The following is a 21904-nucleotide window of genomic DNA, read 5'->3' on the forward strand; positions in this document are numbered from 1 at the left end:
GGAGAGCACTCATCTTCCCTGGAAGTCACTGTTAGTATTCAACACACAGGCAGCATTCAGAACATGTACGTCGTTTAAAAATGGATCAACACTGACTTACTTAAGCCTGTTCACATTAAAATAAAGATAGCAGGCATTTATTCCTCCATTATTCTATTTATTTTATTTACAACATTTATACACCACTCCGCATCTAAACAGATTCTGGAGCGGTGAACAATAAAATATTTTTTAAAAAATAACAGCACCATATTAAAATATATAGAAAATAAAACAGAATACCAATAAAAACTGTGGCTGGTCAATCGGTCCTCTGTGCAAACAGAACATCCATCGTTATGACAGGTGAAGAGTGTATATTGCAGAGTTTGCCTTAGTGACTAAAGTGTACCCAGAAGCAGCAGTTCACCCCCCCACCCCCACTGCCCTGAAGGAGTGAATAATAAAAAGGTGCCCTTTACCTTCTCACTGCCTGCCCCCGGGGTGATTCCAGGCACAGAACCAAATGTGCTCCTATCTGCATAACCCCATCCTGAATTCTTTTTCTGGTTCAAGCTGAATTATGACCACATGTTGGGAACCTGTGAATCTATAAATTTCATAGATGGGCAGCCTTGTTCTAGGGTCCATCCAAGATGGTTGCTCTCACACTTCTTTCATTGCTGGAAAGTTAGTCAGTAACCTGTGATCTGCCAGCCCCATCGCATCAGCACTGTAACAACATTAAGGGTGCAATTCTGTGCATGTTTAGGCAGAAAAAAAGGCCTACAACTCTCATGCTGGCTGGGGCATGCTGGGAATTGTAAGCTTTTTTTCTGCCTAAACATGCTCAGGATTGCACCTTAAAAGAACTCCAAACACAGCGACTGCTACATCACACACACAAATCCACAGGAAGAATACAGTTCTGTGAACATTTAAAAAACAACTGTATTAACATTAAAAACAGAAAGTATAATAAGACAGCAGCAAAAGTACAGTAAAAAACACAACCCAGAGAGCCAGATAAAATCAACTCCCTAGGAGAAATCATTCTAGTCAAATTAAAGGCCCATCTAAATAAGACTGTCTTTTCTAGCCTTCGAAAGGTGGAGGGAGCAATCCTATGGCCCCTCGGGGGGCTATAGGATACTGGGGATTCTGCCCTGTAAAGTCGGAGACAGAGCTCCAACCTCGGAAGGGGGTGTCAGAGATCTCCCCCCCCCCCGTCCCTGCCCCTTTGCAGCTGGCGCAGAAAGAACCACACTGGCTGGCCTCCAAGGACAGAAAATCTATCTCAGAAGTGGGGAAATGGGGGTGTTCTGGCGGGTGGGGAGGGAACCAGAGAGGCCAGAATATGTGCTATTCTGAGCCTCTTCCAGCCTCTTTTCCTCCCCCTCTGAAGCACCATCGCCAGACTGGCTAAAAAGCCAGTTTGTGAAAAATGAAGGGTGGGGGGACGGGAAGGTGAAGATTGCCTCTGCTGTTTCTCCTTCCCTGCACTGGATGATCGGAAGCCTCTGGGTTTGGGGGCTTCCCATCACTGAAGAGGAAAAAGACTAGGTGTACCTCGCATGGGAGGGAGTTCCAGAGTCTTGGTTCCATGAAGGAGAAGACCCTGTTCTACCTACCCACTGAGGGCACTTCAAATGGTGGTGGGATGCAGAGGAGAGCCTCCTCCACAGATCTTAGTAGGCAGACAGGATCAAGTGGGAGCAGGTGGCCTGTCCATATCTTGGTTTTAAAGATGCTGACCAGCACTCTGAATTGGGCTTAGAAATGCACCAGGAGTCAATGCAGATCAAGCGGCAATGACGTCATTTGCTATTTCAATTTCCCCCACATATTCCGCCCCCCCTTCATGGCTATAAAATTTCTGGAAATTTTACAGCTCTCTGCTTTCCTCAGTAAGAAAACTTAAATGAACAACAATTATAGGTTTGGGCATCACCATGTTGTTTGTTCACTCAGTCGCTTCCGATTCTTCGTGACTTCATGGACCAGCCCATGCCAGAGCTTCCTGTCGGCCGTCGCCACCCCCAGCTCCCCCGAGGTCGAGCCTGTCACCTCCAGAATATCGTCCTTCCACCTTGCCCTTGGTCGGCCCCTCTTCCTTTTGCCTTCCACTTTCCCTAGCATCAGCATCTTCTCCAGGGTATCCTGTCTTCTCATTATGTGGCCAAAGTACTTCAGTTTTGCCTTTAATATCCTTCCCTCAAGTGAGCAGTCTGGCTTTCTTTCCTGGAGTATGGACTGGTTTGATCTTCTTGCAGTCCAAGGCACTCTCAGAATTTTCCTCCAGCACCACAGTTTGGGCATCACCATAAGATTACCAAAAATACCAAGAAAAACAGAGGCTAGGGAGAGGGCTTTCCAAGAGTTGCAGTTCATTTGGGCACGGGAGCTTCCCAAGGTCTGGTTAACAAGCTCAGGAACTGCATAGCTCCCTTTCCTGCCAAGGCTCAGAAAGCTTTACAGAGGTGTCCCCTCTGGGTCAATAGCTCAGGCACTGTACAGCTCCCTGAAGACTTAAATATCACTCCTTAGGGGCTTCTGCACAGATGCATCCAAGCTGTGATAAAAGCTCCGGACTGGGACAAGAAATAGATGAAATTTTGTAGGACAGTTGAAATCAGTAAGGCAGTAACAGAAGGTACAGCCAACACTGCAAGCCGTGAAAGAACTCTTGGGAAATTGCAAGCTTTTCCCTTTGAGAGTTCTCTGAGAAAGTTCAGCTGCTTCTGAGCTGAGCTGAGGGGTAGATCACACATCACTAATGCCAGGCTGCGCATCCATGGCATTATTCCAACATGGGAAAATATCTCTGTAGAGAAGAAAAACAGCAGTTTCCTTCTCAACATGCATAGTCACTGTAAAATAATCAGACATGTATTTCTTGTGCACTATGGTGTGTACCTGATGCTATACCTTCTTTTCCTACCTGAAATGAAACAGATCTGTGAGAGTCCTTAGGGAGGTTGGGTTTTGGGGGGCAGAGCTGAAGAACCTCTGACCTCATGAACCCTTCACCTGGGGACGGGCAAATCTGTTAAGCTCGATCTGACCGAGGTTTTCATTTTTCCACTGCCAGGTCATTCTGACTCCGGTCCACATTGGATTATGGGCCTTTTTTCTCCACATAGACATTCGTATGTATTTCTATGTGCATTGCCAAAAATGTACACATAATCTGTACATGTCTTAAAGGTACACATTTGTAATGTGAATTTTTCCATTGAGAAAAGCGTTCTGTGTACATTTCTCAAATGTATACATTCCTTGTACACACATTTCAAATGTAGGATGGGGGTCTTTAAGGCATTTTCCCTCCCAAAACTCACCGCAAGCCTTGGAAATGTATGTATTTTCTCAGTGACACCTGTTCCATGTTTAGTCTCAGAGGGTGATAAGTGGGTATTCTCTCATTAAAATGTGAAACCAACTAATTTCTCACCCATCCCTAAATATCCTTTGCATCACAAATTGTACGCCTCCTTCAGAACACTCCTACAACCTGACTGATTTTATTTGTCATATTTTTGTTGTTCAGCCGTTCAGTCGTGTCCGACTCTTCATGACCCCATGGACCATAGCAAGCCAGGCCTTCCTGTCCTGCGCTCTCTCCCGGAGCGTGCTCAAGTCCATTTGTCATATTGCCTGTCATTATTGCAGCTCGGGGGTGGGGTAGGGAAGCAGAGCACAACATCCCACCAACCCAACTCATATCGTATCAGAGACGGGGTAATGGAAGCCACTAAGAATAAACGTTGTCCCTGTTTGCAAAGTCAGGCTAGAGTAAGACACTGCAGAATGCCAAATGACATAACTCATGATACACACATGCGAAAGGGTGTGGTATATATGTAGACTGAGAGCTTGTCTGTTACTGCATCTATGTTATATGGAAAAAAGTAAAAGTGTGCACCAAAGACACCACTGGAACGGTGCGTAAACCTGCCTCTTATCTTGGCAATCTCCGTGTCTGGGGTGAGTAGTTGATTTTGCCACATCTCATCTGTGTCCCAACTTGCAGCAGCTCACTTATTTTGTCTTTTGAGCTCAATGGGATCCATCAAGTTCCCATCAAGAACAAAGCCAGTCTCTATGTGCACATCCCTGATCCGAGTTGCATTTCCTGGCCATGCTCAACTGTGGCTGATTCACATGTTATGGAGAATGAAAAGGAGCGTCATGAATAAGTTGCTTTCTCTCCAATAAAAAGCAAGACTCAGCCATCACGCTCACAAAAAGATCCACAAAAGTCATGACCATCTGCCCCTACGGGGTCCATCATTCAGTGGCAGAGCACATGCTTTGCATGTAGAAGGTCCCAGGTTCAGTCCCCCGCACCTGGAATTAAAAGGCTCTCTAGCAGCAGGGTTGGGAAGGAACTCGGCCTGAGACCATGAAGAATTTCTACCAGTCAAAACAGACACATGCACTACTGGGCTACAAGGGCAAATGGTGTGCTCCAAGGTAAGGCAGTTTCAAGTGCACGAGTCCCTGGTTTGTACATTACAGAAGTGACCATACGATGCTCACCACTCAAACAGAAAGAGCTGCTGTTTAAACCACAAACAAATACATCATGCAGTAGTTCAGAACTGGATGTGAAGAACAGGATCACATCCAGTGCAAACTGCAAGGAATAAGCAAACTTCAGATGCGTGGAGTGAAAATCTCTCACACAGGTTAACCTAACATTTGCCATTCAAAAAAGAGAAGAGAATGTCCTTCTTTGTTTCCTAATGAGACAGCTCTAACCCCCAGATTCAAAACATCCAAAAGGTCAAGGAAGTTTGTATCTAGAATTTATGTTCAGAAAATTTTAAGGACAAGACCCCTTTATCAAATTCAGATTGACTCTAGTTTACAGCAAACACAATAGAACATTTCAGAATAATGGTTTCTGCCTGGACTCTCCTCTATTCAAAGGAACAAGTCATATCAAACTAGAAATTGGTGAATTCCCTTGAGCTTGTCAGAGCTGCTTGGAAAATAAGCCAAGCTACTTCTTAAATTTTTTAAATCAGAAACAATGTATTTTCCAAACCAATCTGACTCCCCAATTTTCCAAGCCATCACCCTCCTTCCCTTTCCCCTCAACATTGAAGCGGCAGAAACTGCATCAGTCAGGTAATGGGTAACAGTATTTTACTTCCAACAATGGAATGGCATTTTACTTGGTAACTAAGGGCGCAATCCTATGGCCGCTAGACAGTGTCTAGATGGCCATAGGATTTTTCGGTTTATGGGAACCGAGCTCAGAGCCAGCGCTCTGAGCTTGGTTCCCAGAAATCTGACTCCCTGTCTCCTCCCCTGCCGCCTCAGAAGAGCAGCATGGAGTGGCCAAAAAGGGGGCATTCCTGTGGTGGGGAGGGCCGTGGAAGCACCAGTACAATGCTTCCTATGTGCCATTCGGCCTGCCCCCCCGCCGTGTGCCAATGCACCCTGGCTAGACAGCTGAAATTGGCCATCTAGCTGCAAATGCAGGGCAGGCGGAGCGTGGAGGGGATCTTCTCTTCCACGCTCTGGCTGCCCTGCATTTGCAGCTAGATGGCCAATCAAGAGAGAGAAGGCTGGGGCGGAACTTAGACGGTCTACCCGATTGGCCTTGCATGAGAAGCTGCGCTCAGAAGCCTCACGAGAGAGAGGGTCCTCCCCCCACCCTTAAGTTAGGTTAGCGAGACCGCCTTCCTTCTCAAATGGCGGGCAACCTTTTGAATTCCCCTGAAGGCATTCCTTTGTAGTCTGAGAGTCACTGAGAATTTGCATCTGTATGACCCTGTGAAGTAATGGGTTAAAAGCTGTAGACTGAAGCCTCTCATCTGTGTTTTGACTTAGGCGTTGAAATAAAGTGGGGGCTAAAGGAATCCTGACACTACCTCAGAATAATTGAAGAAAATCTTGTCCATTGACAAAATCGACAAGTTCTTAAACTCTGTATGAAAAAAGAACTGACTCCATGTTCCACAATGTTTTGTGAATAAATAGGCTCCATTGATGAGTTACTGGAATAGACATTGTAGACAAACACTATGTGGGAAAGACTTCTCCTTTAGTTTTAGTAGTAAAGTTTGTAATTTTAGTAGAATGAGTCAATAAAAAATTAGAAGGAAGAGCACACCATTGCACATTTATTATAATTATAATTATGATAATTATAATTTTATTATTTACGGTAATAAGCCAAGCCAAGCACCAGGTTGGGGAAGACTGCTATACAGCCTATTCTTGGAGCAGACTTTTTCTGTTAACTCTATATTCTTCTAAACAAAAAGGACCAGTTTTGTTTTGTTAAACTGTATCTTCTGTTTGTAAATATAGCCTGAGATGGAACAAGGCTGTAGGAACCTTAGAGCCCCCACCCATCACGGAATAAAGCTTGTACAGATGACCTAGTCTGCTGAGCAACTCCAGGAGATTTTCTCCATCCTTTCTCTCTCTTTGAACTAAGGGAGGAGCTTTAGGTTGCCTGGCACACAGGATATTTAAGACAAAGCATTTCAAGATATGCCTTCATCATGTCATAAAAACCACACATCTCCAACACTATTTTTGTAGCCTGTCCCCACATTTCTACTAGTTATAAAGATTGCCGCCCATTCACAATTATGTATGGACTGCTTTTAGGGCTTCTCTACACCAGGGTTTTATCCTGCAGCTTTACTGGGGCTTCTGCTTCCAGATTCTTTGTGGGATTATGCTCAGCTCCTTTACACAGGCTGTTTTTCAGGCAATTTCTTTTTCTGTAAGTTCTATATGTTTCATTATACAGCCACTAGATGGTGTTGTGGTATAGCGCAATGACAGAAGTTCACACAGCCCTTAAAGCTCTTCATCACACTTCTAGAGAAAATGCTGCACTTTCCCTGATCTGAAAATGTCAGGATAAAGGTCATAAAGCACGGGAGAGGCCCTGGAGGTTGACAACATTGTGTAAAGGACCCACAAATGTCCGTGAGTGATCAATCATGAGCACACAATAAAAGCCTCACGTAGAGAAGCCCTTATTTTAGAAACTCTGTCCATAATAAGTAGAAGTTTATTATGGGTGGAGTGTTCCCATTCTTTTTGTACAGTGGTAAATGTAGATTCTGAGGCACTGAGGGGGATGGCAGCATGCTGGACTGTCAACTGCAGCTCTGTTGCTGCAAGAGACAGTGGAGCTGAACTTACAGTAAGAAGTTTGGAGGCTGCTACAAAAGAGAAATAGAAACTATGGTGCCATAACAGCTTTTAAAAAAACCCAACTGGAATTCTGTGCTTATTGGGTAAGAACTTAATCATGAGCCTTATGCAGGCATTCTAAATTGTGTAAGGTAAACATGAGAGAAGAGGGAGTGGGGGAAGAGCATACTAGCTCCGCATCCCAGGGCTGATAAAAATCAACGTTTTTTTAAAATAAAAAATTGGATTTTTAAAATGTAAATTGGATTTTTAAAATTTAAATCAGATTTTGAAATTTTTTTAAAACAATTAGTAAAAAAAGTGTCTAGGTCAAAGGTAACATCATGAATACTAATTATACAACTTCTAATGAATATGTAAACAGGAGTTTATGGAGATGGGAGATAACCTGATCAGTCCTAATGCGCTCTCTCTCTCACTCTAAGTGCAAAGACAGAGAAGGTAAATGAACAGAGAATTTGGGGAGATGGAACTGATCTGAACAAGGAGGGGGAATCTGGATATAAAAGCAAGGGAGAAGGGAGGGGAATAGAAAGGGAAACCAAATGTGAACAGAACATATTTATGCTGTCCTGATTCCTCAGGCTGCCTGTATCTTCCACTGTTTACCTATCTTCTAATGAAACCTACGTATATCTCTGGATATGTATTCAGGTTATATTAAACAATAATGTACTTCTACTAAAAGTGATGATTAAATGGAATCTCCCTCACTGGTGATTTAAACTGTGATTGAAATCACTAAAATTGAGCCCTTCAGAGAAGCGATTTAAATCACGATTTAAATAATGATTTAAATCAATTTGATTTAAATCAAATCAACCCTGCTGCATCCATTTTTGCCATGGGGAAAACCAGGGTTCTAAATCACAGGGAGTGCCTCCATGGATACAGGATGCTCTGCCCTGTAGAAAGTTACTCTCTACATGTGGAGAGCGCCAAAAACGATGGCAGGGCAGAACTAGTACGCTTGTCCCCACCCGCTTCCTTACACATTTACTTTACATGATGTAGAATGCCTAAATAGAGGCTAACGTCTCTTCCAAATGTTATTAATCCAATGTGCTTAGAAGGTGCTTGGGAGATTTCTGGTGATGAGCTATACACAACTTCACTGCTCTATGTTGTTGTTTATTCGGTCAGTCGCTTCCGACTCTTCGTGACTTCATGGACCAGCCCACGCCAGAGCTTCCTGTTGGCCGTCGCCACCCCCAGCTCCCCCAAGGTCGAGTCCGTCACCTCCAGAATATCATCCCTCCACCTTGCCCTTTGTCGGCCCCTCTTCCTTTTGCCTTCCACTTTCCCTAGCATCAGCATCTTCTCCAGGGTGTCCTGTCTTCTCATTATGTGGCCAGAGTACTTCAGTTTTGCCATTAATATCATTCCCTCAGCCCTTCATGGATCACTGCCTTGTTGTGGTGAAGGGGCTTGCCTAACTCAGTGAAGCCATAAGCTATGCCGTGCAGGGCCACTCAAGACGGACAGGTCATGGCAGAGAGTTCTGACAAAATGTGGTCCACTGGAGAAGGAAATGGCAACCCACTCCAGTATTCTTGCCAAGAAAACCCCATGGAACGTATCACAAGGCTAAAAGATATGACGCCAGAAGATGAGTCCTCAGGTCGGAAGGTGTCCAATATGCTACTGGGGAAGAGCAGAGGGTAATTCCAAGTAGCGCCAGAAAGAGTGAAGCGGCTGGGCCAAACCCGAAAGGACACTCAGCTGTGGATGTGTCTGGCGGTGAAAAGAAAATCCGATGCTGTAAAGAACAATATTGTTTAGGAACCTGGAATGTCAGATCAATGAATCAAGGTAAGCTGGAGGTGGTCAAACATGAGATGGCAAGATTGAACATCGACATCTTGGGAATCAGCGAACTAAAATGGACAGGCATGGGCGAATTTAATTCAGGTGACCATCATATCTACTATTGTGGGCAAGAATCCCTTAGAAGAAATGGAGTAGCACTCATAGTCAACAAAAGGCTGGGAAAAGCAGTACTGGGGTACAATCTTAAAAATGATAGAATGATCTCAGTACGAATCCAAGGCAAACCATTCAACATCACAGTAATTCAAGTCTATGCCCCAACCACTGAGGCCGAAGAAGCTGAGGTTGATCGGTTCTATGAAGACCTACAACACCTTCTAGAACTAACACCAACAAAAGATGTCCTCTTCATCATAGGGGATTGGAATGCTAAAGTAGGAAGTCAAGAAATCACCGGGATAACAGGCAGGCATGGCCTTGGTGTACAAAATGAAGGACAAAAGCTAATAGAGTTTTGCCAAGAGAACACGCTGATCATAGCAAACACTCTTTTCCAACAGCACAAGAGGCGACTCTACACATGGACGTCACCAGATGGTCAATATCGAAATCAGATTGATTATGTCCTTTGCAGCCAAAGATGGAGAAGCTCCATACAGTCAGTAAAAACAAGACCTGGAGCTGACTGTGGCTCAGATCATGAGCTGCTTCTTGCAAAATTTCGGCTGAAATTGAAGAACGTCGGGAAAACCACTAAACCGTTCAGGTATGACCTCAATCATATCCCTGATGAATATACAGTGGAGGTGAGGAATAGATTTCAGGGATTAGACCTGATAGACAGAGTGCCTGAGGAACTATGGACGGAGGTCCGTAACATTGTTCAGGAGGCAGCAACGAAATCCATCCCAAAGAAAAAGAAATGCAAGAAAGCAAAGTGGCTGTCTGATGAGGCTTTACAAGTAGCTCACGAAAGAAGGGAAGCAAAAAGCAAGGGAGAAAGGGGAAGATATACCCAACTGAATGCAGAGTTCCAGAGAATAGCAAGGAGAGACAAGAAGGCCTTCTTAAATGAACAATGCAAAGAAATCGAGGAAAACAACAGAATGGGAAAGACTAGAGATCTCTTCAAGAAAATTGGAGATCTCAAGGGAACGTTTTGTGCAAAGACGGGCATGATAAAGGACAAAGAAGGCAGGGACCTAACAGAAGCAGATGAGATTAAGAAGAGGTGGCAAGAATACACAGAAGAACTATACAGGAAAGATCTGAATGTCCCTGATAGCCATGATAGTGCGGTCACTGAACTTGAGCCGGACATCCTAGAGAGTGAAGTCAAGTGGGCCTTAGGAAGCATTAGTAACAACAAAGCTAGCGGAGATGACAGTATTCCAGCCGAGCTATTTAAAATCCTAAAAGGTGATGCTGTTAAAGTGCTGCATTCAATATGCCAACAAATCTGGAACACTCAACAGTGGCCACAAGACTGGAAAAGGTCAGTTTACATTCCAATTCCAAAGAAGGACAACGCCAAAGAATGTTCAAACTACCGCACAATTGCGCTCATTTCACATGCCAGCAAAGTGATGCTCAAAATCCTACAAGCTAGGCTTCAGCAGTATGCGAACCGAGAACTACCGGAAGTACAAGCTGGGTTTCGAAGAGGCAGAGGAACTAGAGATCAAATCGCCAACATTCGCTGCATCATGGAGAAAGCAAGAGAATTCCAGAAAAACATCTATTTCTGCTTCATTGACTACGCTAAAGCCTTTGATTGTGTGGATCACAACAAACTGTGGCAAATTCTTAAAGTGATGGGAGTACCAGACCACCTTACCTGTCTCCTGAGAAACCTGTACGAGGGTCAAGAAGCAACAGTAAGAACCAGAGATGGAACAACCGATTGGTTCAAAATTGGGAAAGGAGTACGACAAGGCTGCATATTGTCACCCTGCTTATTTAACTTATATGCAGAGTACATCATGAGAAATGCCGGGTTGGATGAATCAGAGGTCGGAATTAAGATTGCCGGGAGAATTATCAACAACCTCCGATATGCAGACGATACCACCCTAATGGCAGAAAGCGAAGAGGATCTCAAGAGCCTCTTGTTGAGGGTGAAAGAGGAGAGTGCAAAAGCTGGTTTGAAACTCAACATTAAAAAAACGAAGATCATGGCATCTGGCCCTATCACTTCCTGGCATATAGAAGGGGAAGAAATGGAAGCAGTGACAGATTTTACTTTCTTGGGCTCCAAGATCACCGCAGACGGTGACTGTAGCCATGAAATTAAAAGACGCTTGCTCCTTGGGAGGAAAGCTATGGCAAACCTAGACAGCATAGTAAGAAGCAGAGACATCACCTTGCCGACAAAGGTCCGTCTAATCAAAGCTATGGTTTTCCCAGTAGTAATGTATGGCTGTGAGAGATGGACTATAAGGAAGGCTGAGCGCCGAAGAATTGATGCTTTCGAACTGTGGTGCTGGAGAAGACTCTTACGAGTCCCCTGGACTGCAAGGAGGTCAAATCAGTCCATCCTAAAGGAAATCAACCCTGAGTGCTCATTGGAAGGACAGATAATGAAGCTGAAGCTCCAATATTTTGGCCACCTAATGCGAAGAGAAAACTCCCTGGAAAAGACCCTGATGCTGGGAAAGACTGAAGGCAAAAGGAGAAGGGGACGGCAGAGGATGAGATGGCTAGATAGCATCACGGATGCAATGAGTATGAGCTTGAGCACACTCCGGGAGAGAGCGCAGGACAGGAGGGCCTGGCGTGCTGTGGTCCATGGGGTCACGAAGAGTCGGACATGACTGAACGACTGAACAACAACAACAACAACAATCATTCCCTCAAGTGAGCAGTCTGGCTTTCTTTCCTGGAGTACGGACTGGTTTGATCTTGCAGTCCAAGGCACTCTCAGAATTTTCCTCCAGCATCACAGTTCAAAAGCATCTATCTTCCTTCGCTCAGCCTTCTTTATGGTCCAGCTCTCACAGCCATAGGTTACTACAGGGAATACCATTGCTTTAACTATGTGGACCTTTGTTGTCAGTGTGACATCTCTGCTCTTAACTATTTTATCAAGATTTGTCATTGCTCTCCTCCCAAGAAGTAAACGTCTTCTGATTTCCTGGCTGCAGTCAGCGTCTGCAGTGATCTTTGCGCCTAGAAATACAAAGTCTGACACTGCCTCCATGTTTTCTCCCTCTATTTGCCAGTGATTAATCAAGCTGGTTGCCATAATCCTGTGTTTTTTTGAGGTTTAACTGCAACCCAGCTTTTGCACTTTCTTCTTTCACCTTCGTCATAAGGTCATTAGGTTAAAAATGATGAAAAGCACATCTAATTTTTAAGTATGAACCATCACCCTTTTCATTTAGTTTAAATCTTTACATATGTTCACCCATCACTGTAACATGCACAAACACATTAGTAAGTAAGCAGACTAAAATGCAGGTTTTCACATCACTTCCAGGTCCTGATGGCTCTCTACTTGTGTGCATTTATATGCTGAACGTTTAGTGTGTATGTGTTCTTTTGAATTGTGGAAACAGACTAATTATTTGCTACACAGCCAGAAAGCTTTCTTCAGTTACAGACAGTCACTGGCACATGGCATTAATAATTAACCATGCATAGGATGCTCCAGGACCAGAGACAGTGTTACCATACTCTGAGCCCCAGCGCAGAATGTTTTTGCCGCTCCTCTGAACAGACAGCACTAATGTGTCTTTCAGGAAAATGTTCCATCATTATTTTTTAGGAAAGTGATCATGTTGTGGTTATCATGAATCTTTTGATCAGGGAACATATTGCGGAATTCATGCCTTAGCTTTTAAAGGGCACAGAACATTAGCTAATAATAATTCATGGCCCTGTTCATTTTGTTTCAGAACAACCAGTGAAAGGACTGGTTCTCAAAATGATAGTCAATAATTTATGAGGCGCAAGCTAGTTATGTAAAACTATGACTTCTTTAGTTGATATGTCCTGTTTCTCTGCTATCAGAATGGAATGCATTGTTTTCACAAGGGTTATTTCAAACGTTCCTTTATTTTTGTGGATATTGTCGCCTTACCGCACGATCACATCACACGTTCAGGACACTTGTCAGCAAAAACAGACATGCAGTTTTTGCAAGGTGGGTACACATCGTTGCTGCACATTGCTCACACTGACCTGGTTTGCACAGTCAAAATAAGCCACAGTGGCTTCTTTAAATCATGGTGCAATTTCCATAGTCATCACATGGCCATGGCTTGTCGTGTCATCCAAACCTGGATGGCATGGCTTGTTGGAGGGAGAAAAAACCCTCCAATAACCCTACAACAGCCCATGGGTTATTGGAGGGTTATTTTCCCCCTCCAACAATCCATGCCGCCCAGGTTTGGACGACATGACAAGCCATGCCTGTGTGGTGATTATGGAAATCATGCCCGGCACAAACTATGATTTAAATAAGCCACCGTTAGATAAGCAGAATCACAATAAGGCACAGTGGCTTATTTTGATCATGCAAACCAGTCCATTCACTGTCCACCAAAGGCTTAACTGTGCATCACGTTCCCTGTTCAAAAGCACAGACAGTAGAACAATACAAATCCACATCATTGTTGCGCATCATACACACATTAGTAGTTGCATCAGATTTAATTGTACATTATATTTTTTTATGCCGAAACAGACAGCGGTGTACACATTTTCAGTATACAAATCATCACTGCACATTGCATGTGAATTTGACTCAGTAATGATCCCCACTGAAAACACAGCACTATAATGCAGATCTGAATCATTGTTATGTATCACAACTGTACAGTTAAGATGCTATTTTCTTGTATCCAAACAAAATGTTTACAACCTTGCTGCTTGTTTGGTATATTTCTCCGTAGCACCAAATACATGATTTTATCTTAGAAGCAGAAAATCATGGATAGTTGGCATTTACATTATATTTTAATCTTGCTTTGTAAAAAAAAAAAAAATCCCCTGCACTTAATCCACCGATATCCATCTTCACTGTCCGCTTTATGGAAGGGATAAAACCTATGAAAGCTCAATCTATAACAGCCATCCCCAACCTGGTGCCCTCCAGATGTTTTAAGACTCCAATTATCCTCATCACAACCAGGCTGCTGGCTACAAGTGATGGGAGTTGAAGTCCAACACATCTGGAGGATGCCAAGTTCGGTAAGGCTGACCTATAATATATTTGTAAGATGCTCCAAAGTACTCTGTTTTTACAAACTATGTATTTGTGTTAAAATTGACCTCTCAAAATAGTTCTTCTCAGGTGTGTGAATGTTTACATTCATATAGCAATGTGTACTTCTTGTCTCCCATTTTCTTCTTGGAGGGTAAAGCAGAAAATTGTATGTAAGGTGAGGGAAGAAGAAAGAGAGATACACTTTACCACTAGGTGGCCCTTACTCCCTTTCTAATTCCTCTAAAGAACAGACTTTTACAAGTCTCCCTCTCCTTTTTGACAATGGGTAGGTGGTGAGGACCTTGCCAGATGGCAGGTAGAAAAGACTGGAAGCAGATTTCTGCTTGGCAGCTCCTATCATTACACCCTGATCCTTCCAACAGCTGGAAAGCACAAGCCCAGTTCACATGTAAATTATTAGGGTGGACTTGTACATATAGAAGCTCATATTCATGCACTACTCATATAAGCAGGGTAACATAGGAGAGTCTTTGGCGAAGGCATGGATTTAACCCAGAATCTTCTATAGACATGAGCCATGGCCTCTTTCCAGATGCAGAACAGTATATGCTCTCTTGAAGCTGGACATCCCTACTCTCAAAGTTGAAATGCTGCGTTTCATGGTAACTAATGTACAAAGTGGCCCTTTGATCCTTGCCACATCTGACAAAAAATCACCCAGGTGAACTAATTAATTCCGGTATATTCCACACAAGACTGAACACATAACCAAGTTTCTAGAGCCCAAACAAAATGTGTGAAGCATCATAGAAATATACATAAAACCAGCTTGTAATTCTCATGGAAATCAGTATATGTAAGATCAGAAAAACACATCCTATGCTTCCCAAAGAACCCATGGTGTGAAAACTATTATCATTTAAAGCTGGAGAACCATTTAAAAACATGAAAATGATCATCATGCCATGGGAAGAAACTCCAACTACTCAAGACCTTATGCCCAGGGTCCCTATCCTTTTTGGGTCAGTAGGCACATTTGCAATAATGCCATGGGGGACCCTCACAAAATGGCTGAGGTAATGGGCATAACTAGTCCCAAAACACCTATTTCACAGAAGGTGACCTGGTGAGGCTAGAAGACAAGCAACCAGCCCAAGAAATTGAATCCAAGGCAGAGTCCGAGTCCCAGAACACATAACTACTCCTTTGAACCCACAGTTTTCTGCTCCATACAAAATAGCTGTTTCATAGAATGCAAACTGATGAGGCTCAAAGACAAGTAACATCCACACACTGAGAAAACACACACACACACATAACACACACTGAGAAAACACATAAACACCCCTTGCTCCTTCCTTTGCTGGCCTTGCACCTCTCCTGCAGACCCCAACCCTTGTGCTATCTACCAGGGATCCATATGCTCAGTCCCAAACTTTACAGGTTCAGGGTCCTACTCATGGGAGTGGACAGCAGACAAGCCTGAGGCTTCTTCACGTACCCTGGATCACTTAGAGCTTATATATCAGGAGAATTTATCAGGGGTCCTTTTCTGGGAGCCCCTGCCAAAGGAAGTGAGCTGGGTGGCTACCAGGAAGAGGACCTTTTCTGCTGTGGCCCCCCAGCTGTGGAATGAGCTCCCTAGAGCGGGTGCCCACGTTGTTCTCCTTCTGGTGCCAGGCAAAGACTTTTTTATTCTCCTAGTATTTTAGCATTTTAGCTTCCTAGTCTTTTAGCTCTGGTGTTTTAAATCTGTATTTTAAATCTCTGCATTGCCGCTAGGTTTTATTCTGGTTGTACTGTTATACTGGGGTTTTAAGCTTTCATATTTTATAATGTTTTATGCTGCACTTTTAAATTTTTGTGAACTGCCCAGAGAGCTTCAGCTATTGGGCAGTATAGAAATGAACAAAATTTATTTAAAATTATGTTTGGCCCATCTTTAAGCATGGAAACGTATCAAAGCAGCATGGAAGTTTATTAAAGTGCAGAAAAAATAAAGAAGAAATCAATCAATACATATGCAATAAAAATAGGAGTTACCAATAAAACCAGCAGCCTCAAGGGTATGGAAAGGCCAGCAAAAGCAGGTGGATCTTCAAAGCTTTCCTGAATACCTGGAAGGAAGGGGGTTGATGAACCCATGATGGAGGATGATTCCAGAGATGTGCTACTACTCCAGACAGCCACTCATATCATGTGGGAATCATTCAAAATTAGTATCCCCATCTGAAGTGGTACAGTCAACTCTGTCTCAGGACTGTTCCACCTATTCCTGACACATGCACAGAACTGGCCTAAACCAGTGAATATGACAGGCCTCTCTCTCGCTTTACAGATGCCAAAATTGTTAACAAAATCACTTTGCTTTAATTGTCGTGAATGATCCACTTTCTGTGGATCATCAACTAAAAAGGTTACGATAGGAAAAAATGAGGCATCGTGCCCTTAAAAACTTACCAGGCAGTTGAACTTGGAAAAGACATCAGCGGTGGATTTAAAGCTTCTCCTTTTAATGTATGCACTGCCTGCGATGTTTGAGGCGTAAGCTGAGTCTGAGTCTGTACTTGTCTTGGGTCCTGAGCAGGCTTAATCCACCGGCTTGGTTCCGGTTTCATCCATTTCCCCTGGATCCCCCATCTTGCTAGATATAGTTTGCAAATATCGTAGTTCATTGAGGAGTAATATAAAAGGTCCAATACCAGCAAGACCACAACAAAAAACCCATAGATCCACACACCTAACAATGCACTGTAGTTGCTGCAAAAAGAGATGATGAAACAAATGTTAATGACAAGCCATATATTAATATTTTAAAAATACAATATAAGCCTGTCTATCTGCCAGAGTATTTATCTGTATTACTTATTCTACTTACACCTCTATCTTCCTTTACAACATTTAAAGTTGCTTACATGGGGAATCCCAGTGGTTTTCATCCAGGCACTAATAATGAGTTGTATCCAATGCCAGTCCTACTTAGAGTAGACCCACTGAAATGTATCTGACTTAACATAAAATACAACCCAATATACATACCTGCTTAGCTTCTAGTATATGGTGATCCCAAGCCCATTCACTGTGCCTACAGTATTTGTACATCTTGTCATGGGCTCTCTCTAATTGATCCCTATGGGTCAGACAGAAATATAGACATACTTCTTCTGGGAGTGAGTTTTGGCTTTGTCAAGGTTTAACCAGAGGAGCGATGAAATCCTGCAAAAACCGCTGTACTAGAGATTTTGGTGGGACTAAAAAAAACTGGACATGCTGACCACGGGCAAAGTTGACTCTACAATGACAGTGCAATGTCTCTGAAATGCTATTGTCTGTGCAAAGCGTGGCTGAAAATCCTGCCAACACGAAGAAAGTAAAACTATGTGATTAGCAAAACCATATGGTGTGCTTTTGCTGGACAGTAACAATTTAAGATTGCAGGTGGGAAAAATAACATGTTTGAAAGCATCCCATTAAAAACAAGAACATTCACAGAAGATGGAAGGAAAATTAGCAGAACGCTCTCCTTGACATGTACTTTTCTCTGTGCTGGAGATTTGTTTTTCTTTTTGAGACATTCTACCTTGCAATAGCTCAGTCCGGTAAGAACTGTACCATATGATCCTGCTAATTGTGTAGTTCAGCTCTAAGAAAAACACAGGTACTGCCAAATTACTCCCTCTGGTCTTGCTTTCAAGTTGAGGAGTGCTGCATCTTTGAACGTAGAACTGACTTAAGGGAACACACTGTGCTGTAAACAAAAACAGTATGAAGTTGGGGGTTTGGGAGTCACGGTACCAGCTTGGAAACTAAATGTCTTTTTCCTCCATAGTTCTGCTTCTGTCAAAGCTTTTGCCAAACCTATCACATTAAGCAATTATGCTCACGGCTTGGTTCATTTCTATGCTCCCCGAGATCCTTTGCTGTCCAGAATGTCACACAGATTACAATTGGATGCCACAAATTACCCTTGATCTGGAGAGGGTGGGGGAAGGAAAGCACTTTGTATGTAAATTTTATTACTCCAATAAGTAGGGAAATTAAGATACAAAAAAACTCTTTGGACCAATTTTTTTTACTTTAATCAGAGCTCTAAAGTGATTTCCCTTCTTTTGAATGCGATGGGTTGATTCTCATCTCACAAATTGCATAGTGCTAGTGCAGTGTTCGAAAAGAACATGATCCCACTAACAGAGTAGTTTTTAGCCATAAGGGGATTACTATAAGTGTTTTTTATACTTTGTTCTCCAACTCCCACAAGCCCCAGCCTTGCCAGTGTTCAGGGATTAGGGGAACTGTAGCCCTAAACATCTGGAGGGGAACAAGTTACCTATGCCTGACTTGGACTATTCCACGTGTAGTTTCCAATCCACAGTTCTACAATCCCAGCGCCACCTTGCCCTCTGATTTTCACATCTAAAGAGCCTCCTTTGTCAGGATTGATTCTGAGTGCTGAGAGATAGTTAGCAGCTCAGATTCAGAAGAGGAACAGCCAGAACCGGGGGATGCATTTTCCCAAGCCAATTCAGATATGGGTAGGCGTGCTTCTCAGGTTACCAACTCCCAGATGGCCAGGCCTGAAGCCCCCCCCCCTCTGTGAGAAGCTGGGACGAGGAGGAGGAGAGTGGGGGCTGTGACCTAGGAGATGCTAGACTGTGGCACAGAGCTAAGAGGGAAACATCAGAAGCGGAGCTCAGGCGGTCGACCTGGTTAGCAATGCGTGAGAAGAGATGTAGTGAAGCATCACTGGAGGGGCGGGACATCCCTCCCTAAGTTAGTCTAGCCAGCAAGCCTCACTTCAAACTGCAGGCAATGTCGGTGTTCCCATTTGAATCCCCTGGAAGCATTCCTTTGTAGCCTGAGAGTCTTCAAGGATTTGCATCTGTAATGAACCCGTTGATAATGAATTAAAGGCGTGAGACTGAAGCCTCTCTATTTGTGTGCGTGAGTGCATCAGGAAAGAGGGGGCCCAAGGGAAAGTGACATCCTTTCTCTTTGTGGTACCATCCATTAAATGTCTTATATAAAATGAAGCCTGTAGGTAGATGCTCTGGTGTCTGTTTTCTTCAGTTTGTGAGGACCAGTTTAGAGGAGTGGAATCCCAGCCAATCAAATTCTTCCTGCCTGAAACTGTGGTGTGACAGAGGGGAAAACGGTGGAGGACCTGACACCACTTTCAGTTTATTAAGAATGCAGCACGTAAAAGAGCAGTGGGTTAGATAAAGGAGGGAATGACTTCTGGTGATAGTTTTTTAAAAAGCTATTTTGGGAGGGAAGAACGGATGGATGGATTGTGTTTATTCTGAGTACTTCAGAGGGTGGGGGGAAGTAGTGAAGAAAGACTAGATAGACTGATAGTGGTGCTGATGAAGTTACTTTTTTTTGGACTTCAAACATTTGCAATCAAGAATTGGCCACTCATGAAGCCTATTCTTAGTGAACCAAAGCCAGCCTCCAGGGCTTGTGGGGGAGAACATCTTGAGAGTCTCCACTGTTCTCTGCATTGTTCAAAGACGTGGCATTTGTGGACTACTAAGGACTCAGAGGCACAATCACGAGCACCTCTTACACGTGCATCATCTGTCTGTTTGTATACATTGTTCTTCAGGCACTCTCTTCAGTTCATTAAGAATAATTTAGTGACAAATGAACACTATTTTAAAACAGCAATTTATTAAATCAGGCCATATGTGGGATCGCCATCTGTTCCTTAAAAACAACATCTGCTTCTGACGTTTGAAAATGAAAGAGTGCTTTATTTTAATTTAAATACAGCAGACATTACTGTTGTTCTTAAACTACATTTTGTTTAAATCATAATGAAAAGGGATATATTTGTGAGCCTCATTCACTTTATTAAGTTCCGCCTTTTAGAGAGCAATCCTATGGACCCGGGGCGGGGGAGCATCCCAGAAACCGTAGGACATTTTGGAGTCCCTCGCTCAAGGCCGTAGACACTCCTATGACCTCGGGAGGGGGACTCTGAGATCCGATCCCTCCCCCTGCCCCCTTGCAACCGCTGCAGAAAGAACTGGGGCAACAGCTTATGAAGCTGAAGAAAAAGCAACCTCGAACAGCTTTTGGGAGGGTGAAACGGGCTTGGACAGCGGAGGGGGGGAGAGAAGTGGCTGGGATCCCAAGTATCCTGTGGCCTCTCCATTGCATGTCCCCACCCATGGCTGGTATGTAAGCTAGACAGGCTCAGGGCCCATCTAGCTGAATTATTTTGGGAGGAATGGGAGGCAAAATTACCTCCATCCCCTCCTGCCCTGCTGGTGACAGCCTGGTGGCAGGGCATAGGATTTCTGGAAGCCTCCAAGCTCAGAGGCCACCATCTAACAAGCTGCAATCCCATAGGATTGCACCTTCAGCGTGGTGTATTAGACCAAGTATTGGCGAGATGAACAGACACCACTATAATGTAATATCACAGCACAAAACGGATATTCTTGTAAGGACTACATGCATAAGCACCAGTTCAGAATTACCCATTGATTTCTACAGGAGAAATGTGCATGGCTGCCACCTGAAAGGCTTGTATTCCTGCTGTGATGCTGGGGTTACCAGTGACTGGGGAGGGACCAAGCTTTGCCTCCATCCACCTCAGCTGTATTTGCAATGGCAGCCCATTTATTTACTTTTTTCCACAGAGCCAATGGAAGCCATCCACTTCTATGGGAAGAAGCGAACAGAATTCCATCATAGCGAGTGGCTTTTAGTAACTGATTTTAACTATACGTCAGAATCCAACAGGGTGCTTACATCCTCACTGATTCACTTGCGCCCCGCCAATTCCCATCCGCAAGCGGCATCCAGCACTTGCGGAATAGAGATTTAGCAGGGGGCAATTGGAAATGAGCGACAACATTCATTTCTGGAACGGGGAAAGCTGGTGGGGCTTGCATAAGGGAGCTTTACCTGTCCTGATCCAGAAACAAGCTTCTCTGCTCATTTTGGAGCTTCCTCTGTGAAGTGCTAAATCTCTGTTGCACAAGCGGTGGGTCCCGCTTGAGCAATGGAACTGGTGGACGTACCGCTTGCACAACAGAATCTGCGGAGCGCAAGAGAACTGGCAGGAGTGTAAGCACCCCACTGGATTCCTCCCATTGACTGTGCAGAGTGCGTTCATTCAGAAAAAGTCTACTAGAAGTTTAGAAACTGCTGTCTTATCTCATGGCGCATTAGCAGGCAACACTTAGGAACATCCAGTTTCATCCCCTTCATTTGCTGTGGGAAAGCATTCACATTAGAGCGGTCCCATCTCTCAAATTCACTTTGCAGAAGGAAGACGCGCAATGGAACAAGACCAAAGTGAATGACTGAAAAACAGTCACATCCTTTTGACAAAAGTCCTATTTTGGCTTTGAATCTCTACCTCTCTAAGGAGTGTAGTTCTGAAGAGATTGATTTTATTGAACATTTCGTAGTTTGGGACACTAATTAATTTCCATAAGAGCAATCTTGCTGCAAAGCATGAAATGTCACCTGCAGTCTGTTTGGAGTCCACTCGGAATAGAGTCCTTCATGTACTGCCTCCCTCTTGATGGAACTTCTTTCCTGCTGATGTTAGGCAGGTAAAGACGCCGTTTCATTTTCAGTGGCTGCTGAAGACATTTTTATTTAACAAGCCTTCCCTGACTAACCAGCCACAATTTTATTGGTACAATCTGATTTTAAAAGTTTTAATTCTGTATTTCTATTATTATTAGAAGAGCCTTCAGTGTGGTGGGTCCAGTCCTATGGAACGTCCTGCCTCTGGAGGTCAGGCAGGCAGCAACACTCTATTGTTTTTGGCGC

At 43.7% G+C, this 21904-nt stretch overlaps 1 protein-coding gene across 4 annotated transcripts in view; it reads right to left on the reverse strand.

Moving 5' to 3' along the window:
* Positions 1-21904, reverse strand: part of SHISAL1 (shisa like 1) — a 125475-nt gene that overhangs the window by 29540 nt on the left and 74031 nt on the right. The window contains exons 4-5 of one of the 4 annotated variants that reach the window (XR_014784500.1): positions 16571-16870; positions 16154-16227 (exon numbers count right to left, since the gene is read on the reverse strand). Coding sequence is in view for 3 of the 4 variants with exons in the window: in XM_084811251.1 (XP_084667377.1) it covers positions 16209-16227; positions 16571-16870 (319 nt within the window). In the remaining variant the exon portion in view is untranslated. Of the gene's footprint in view, positions 1-13617; positions 16228-16570; positions 16871-21904 lie in introns of those variants that run through there. The other 3 variants (XM_084811251.1, XM_084811252.1, XM_084811253.1) reach the window with 3 other exon arrangements.

This window comes from Heloderma suspectum, chromosome 7 (assembly GCF_057233095.1).
Source record: "Heloderma suspectum isolate Gila_16-S chromosome 7, 16-S_ref, whole genome shotgun sequence".
Lineage (NCBI taxonomy): Eukaryota > Metazoa > Chordata > Lepidosauria > Squamata > Helodermatidae > Heloderma > Heloderma suspectum.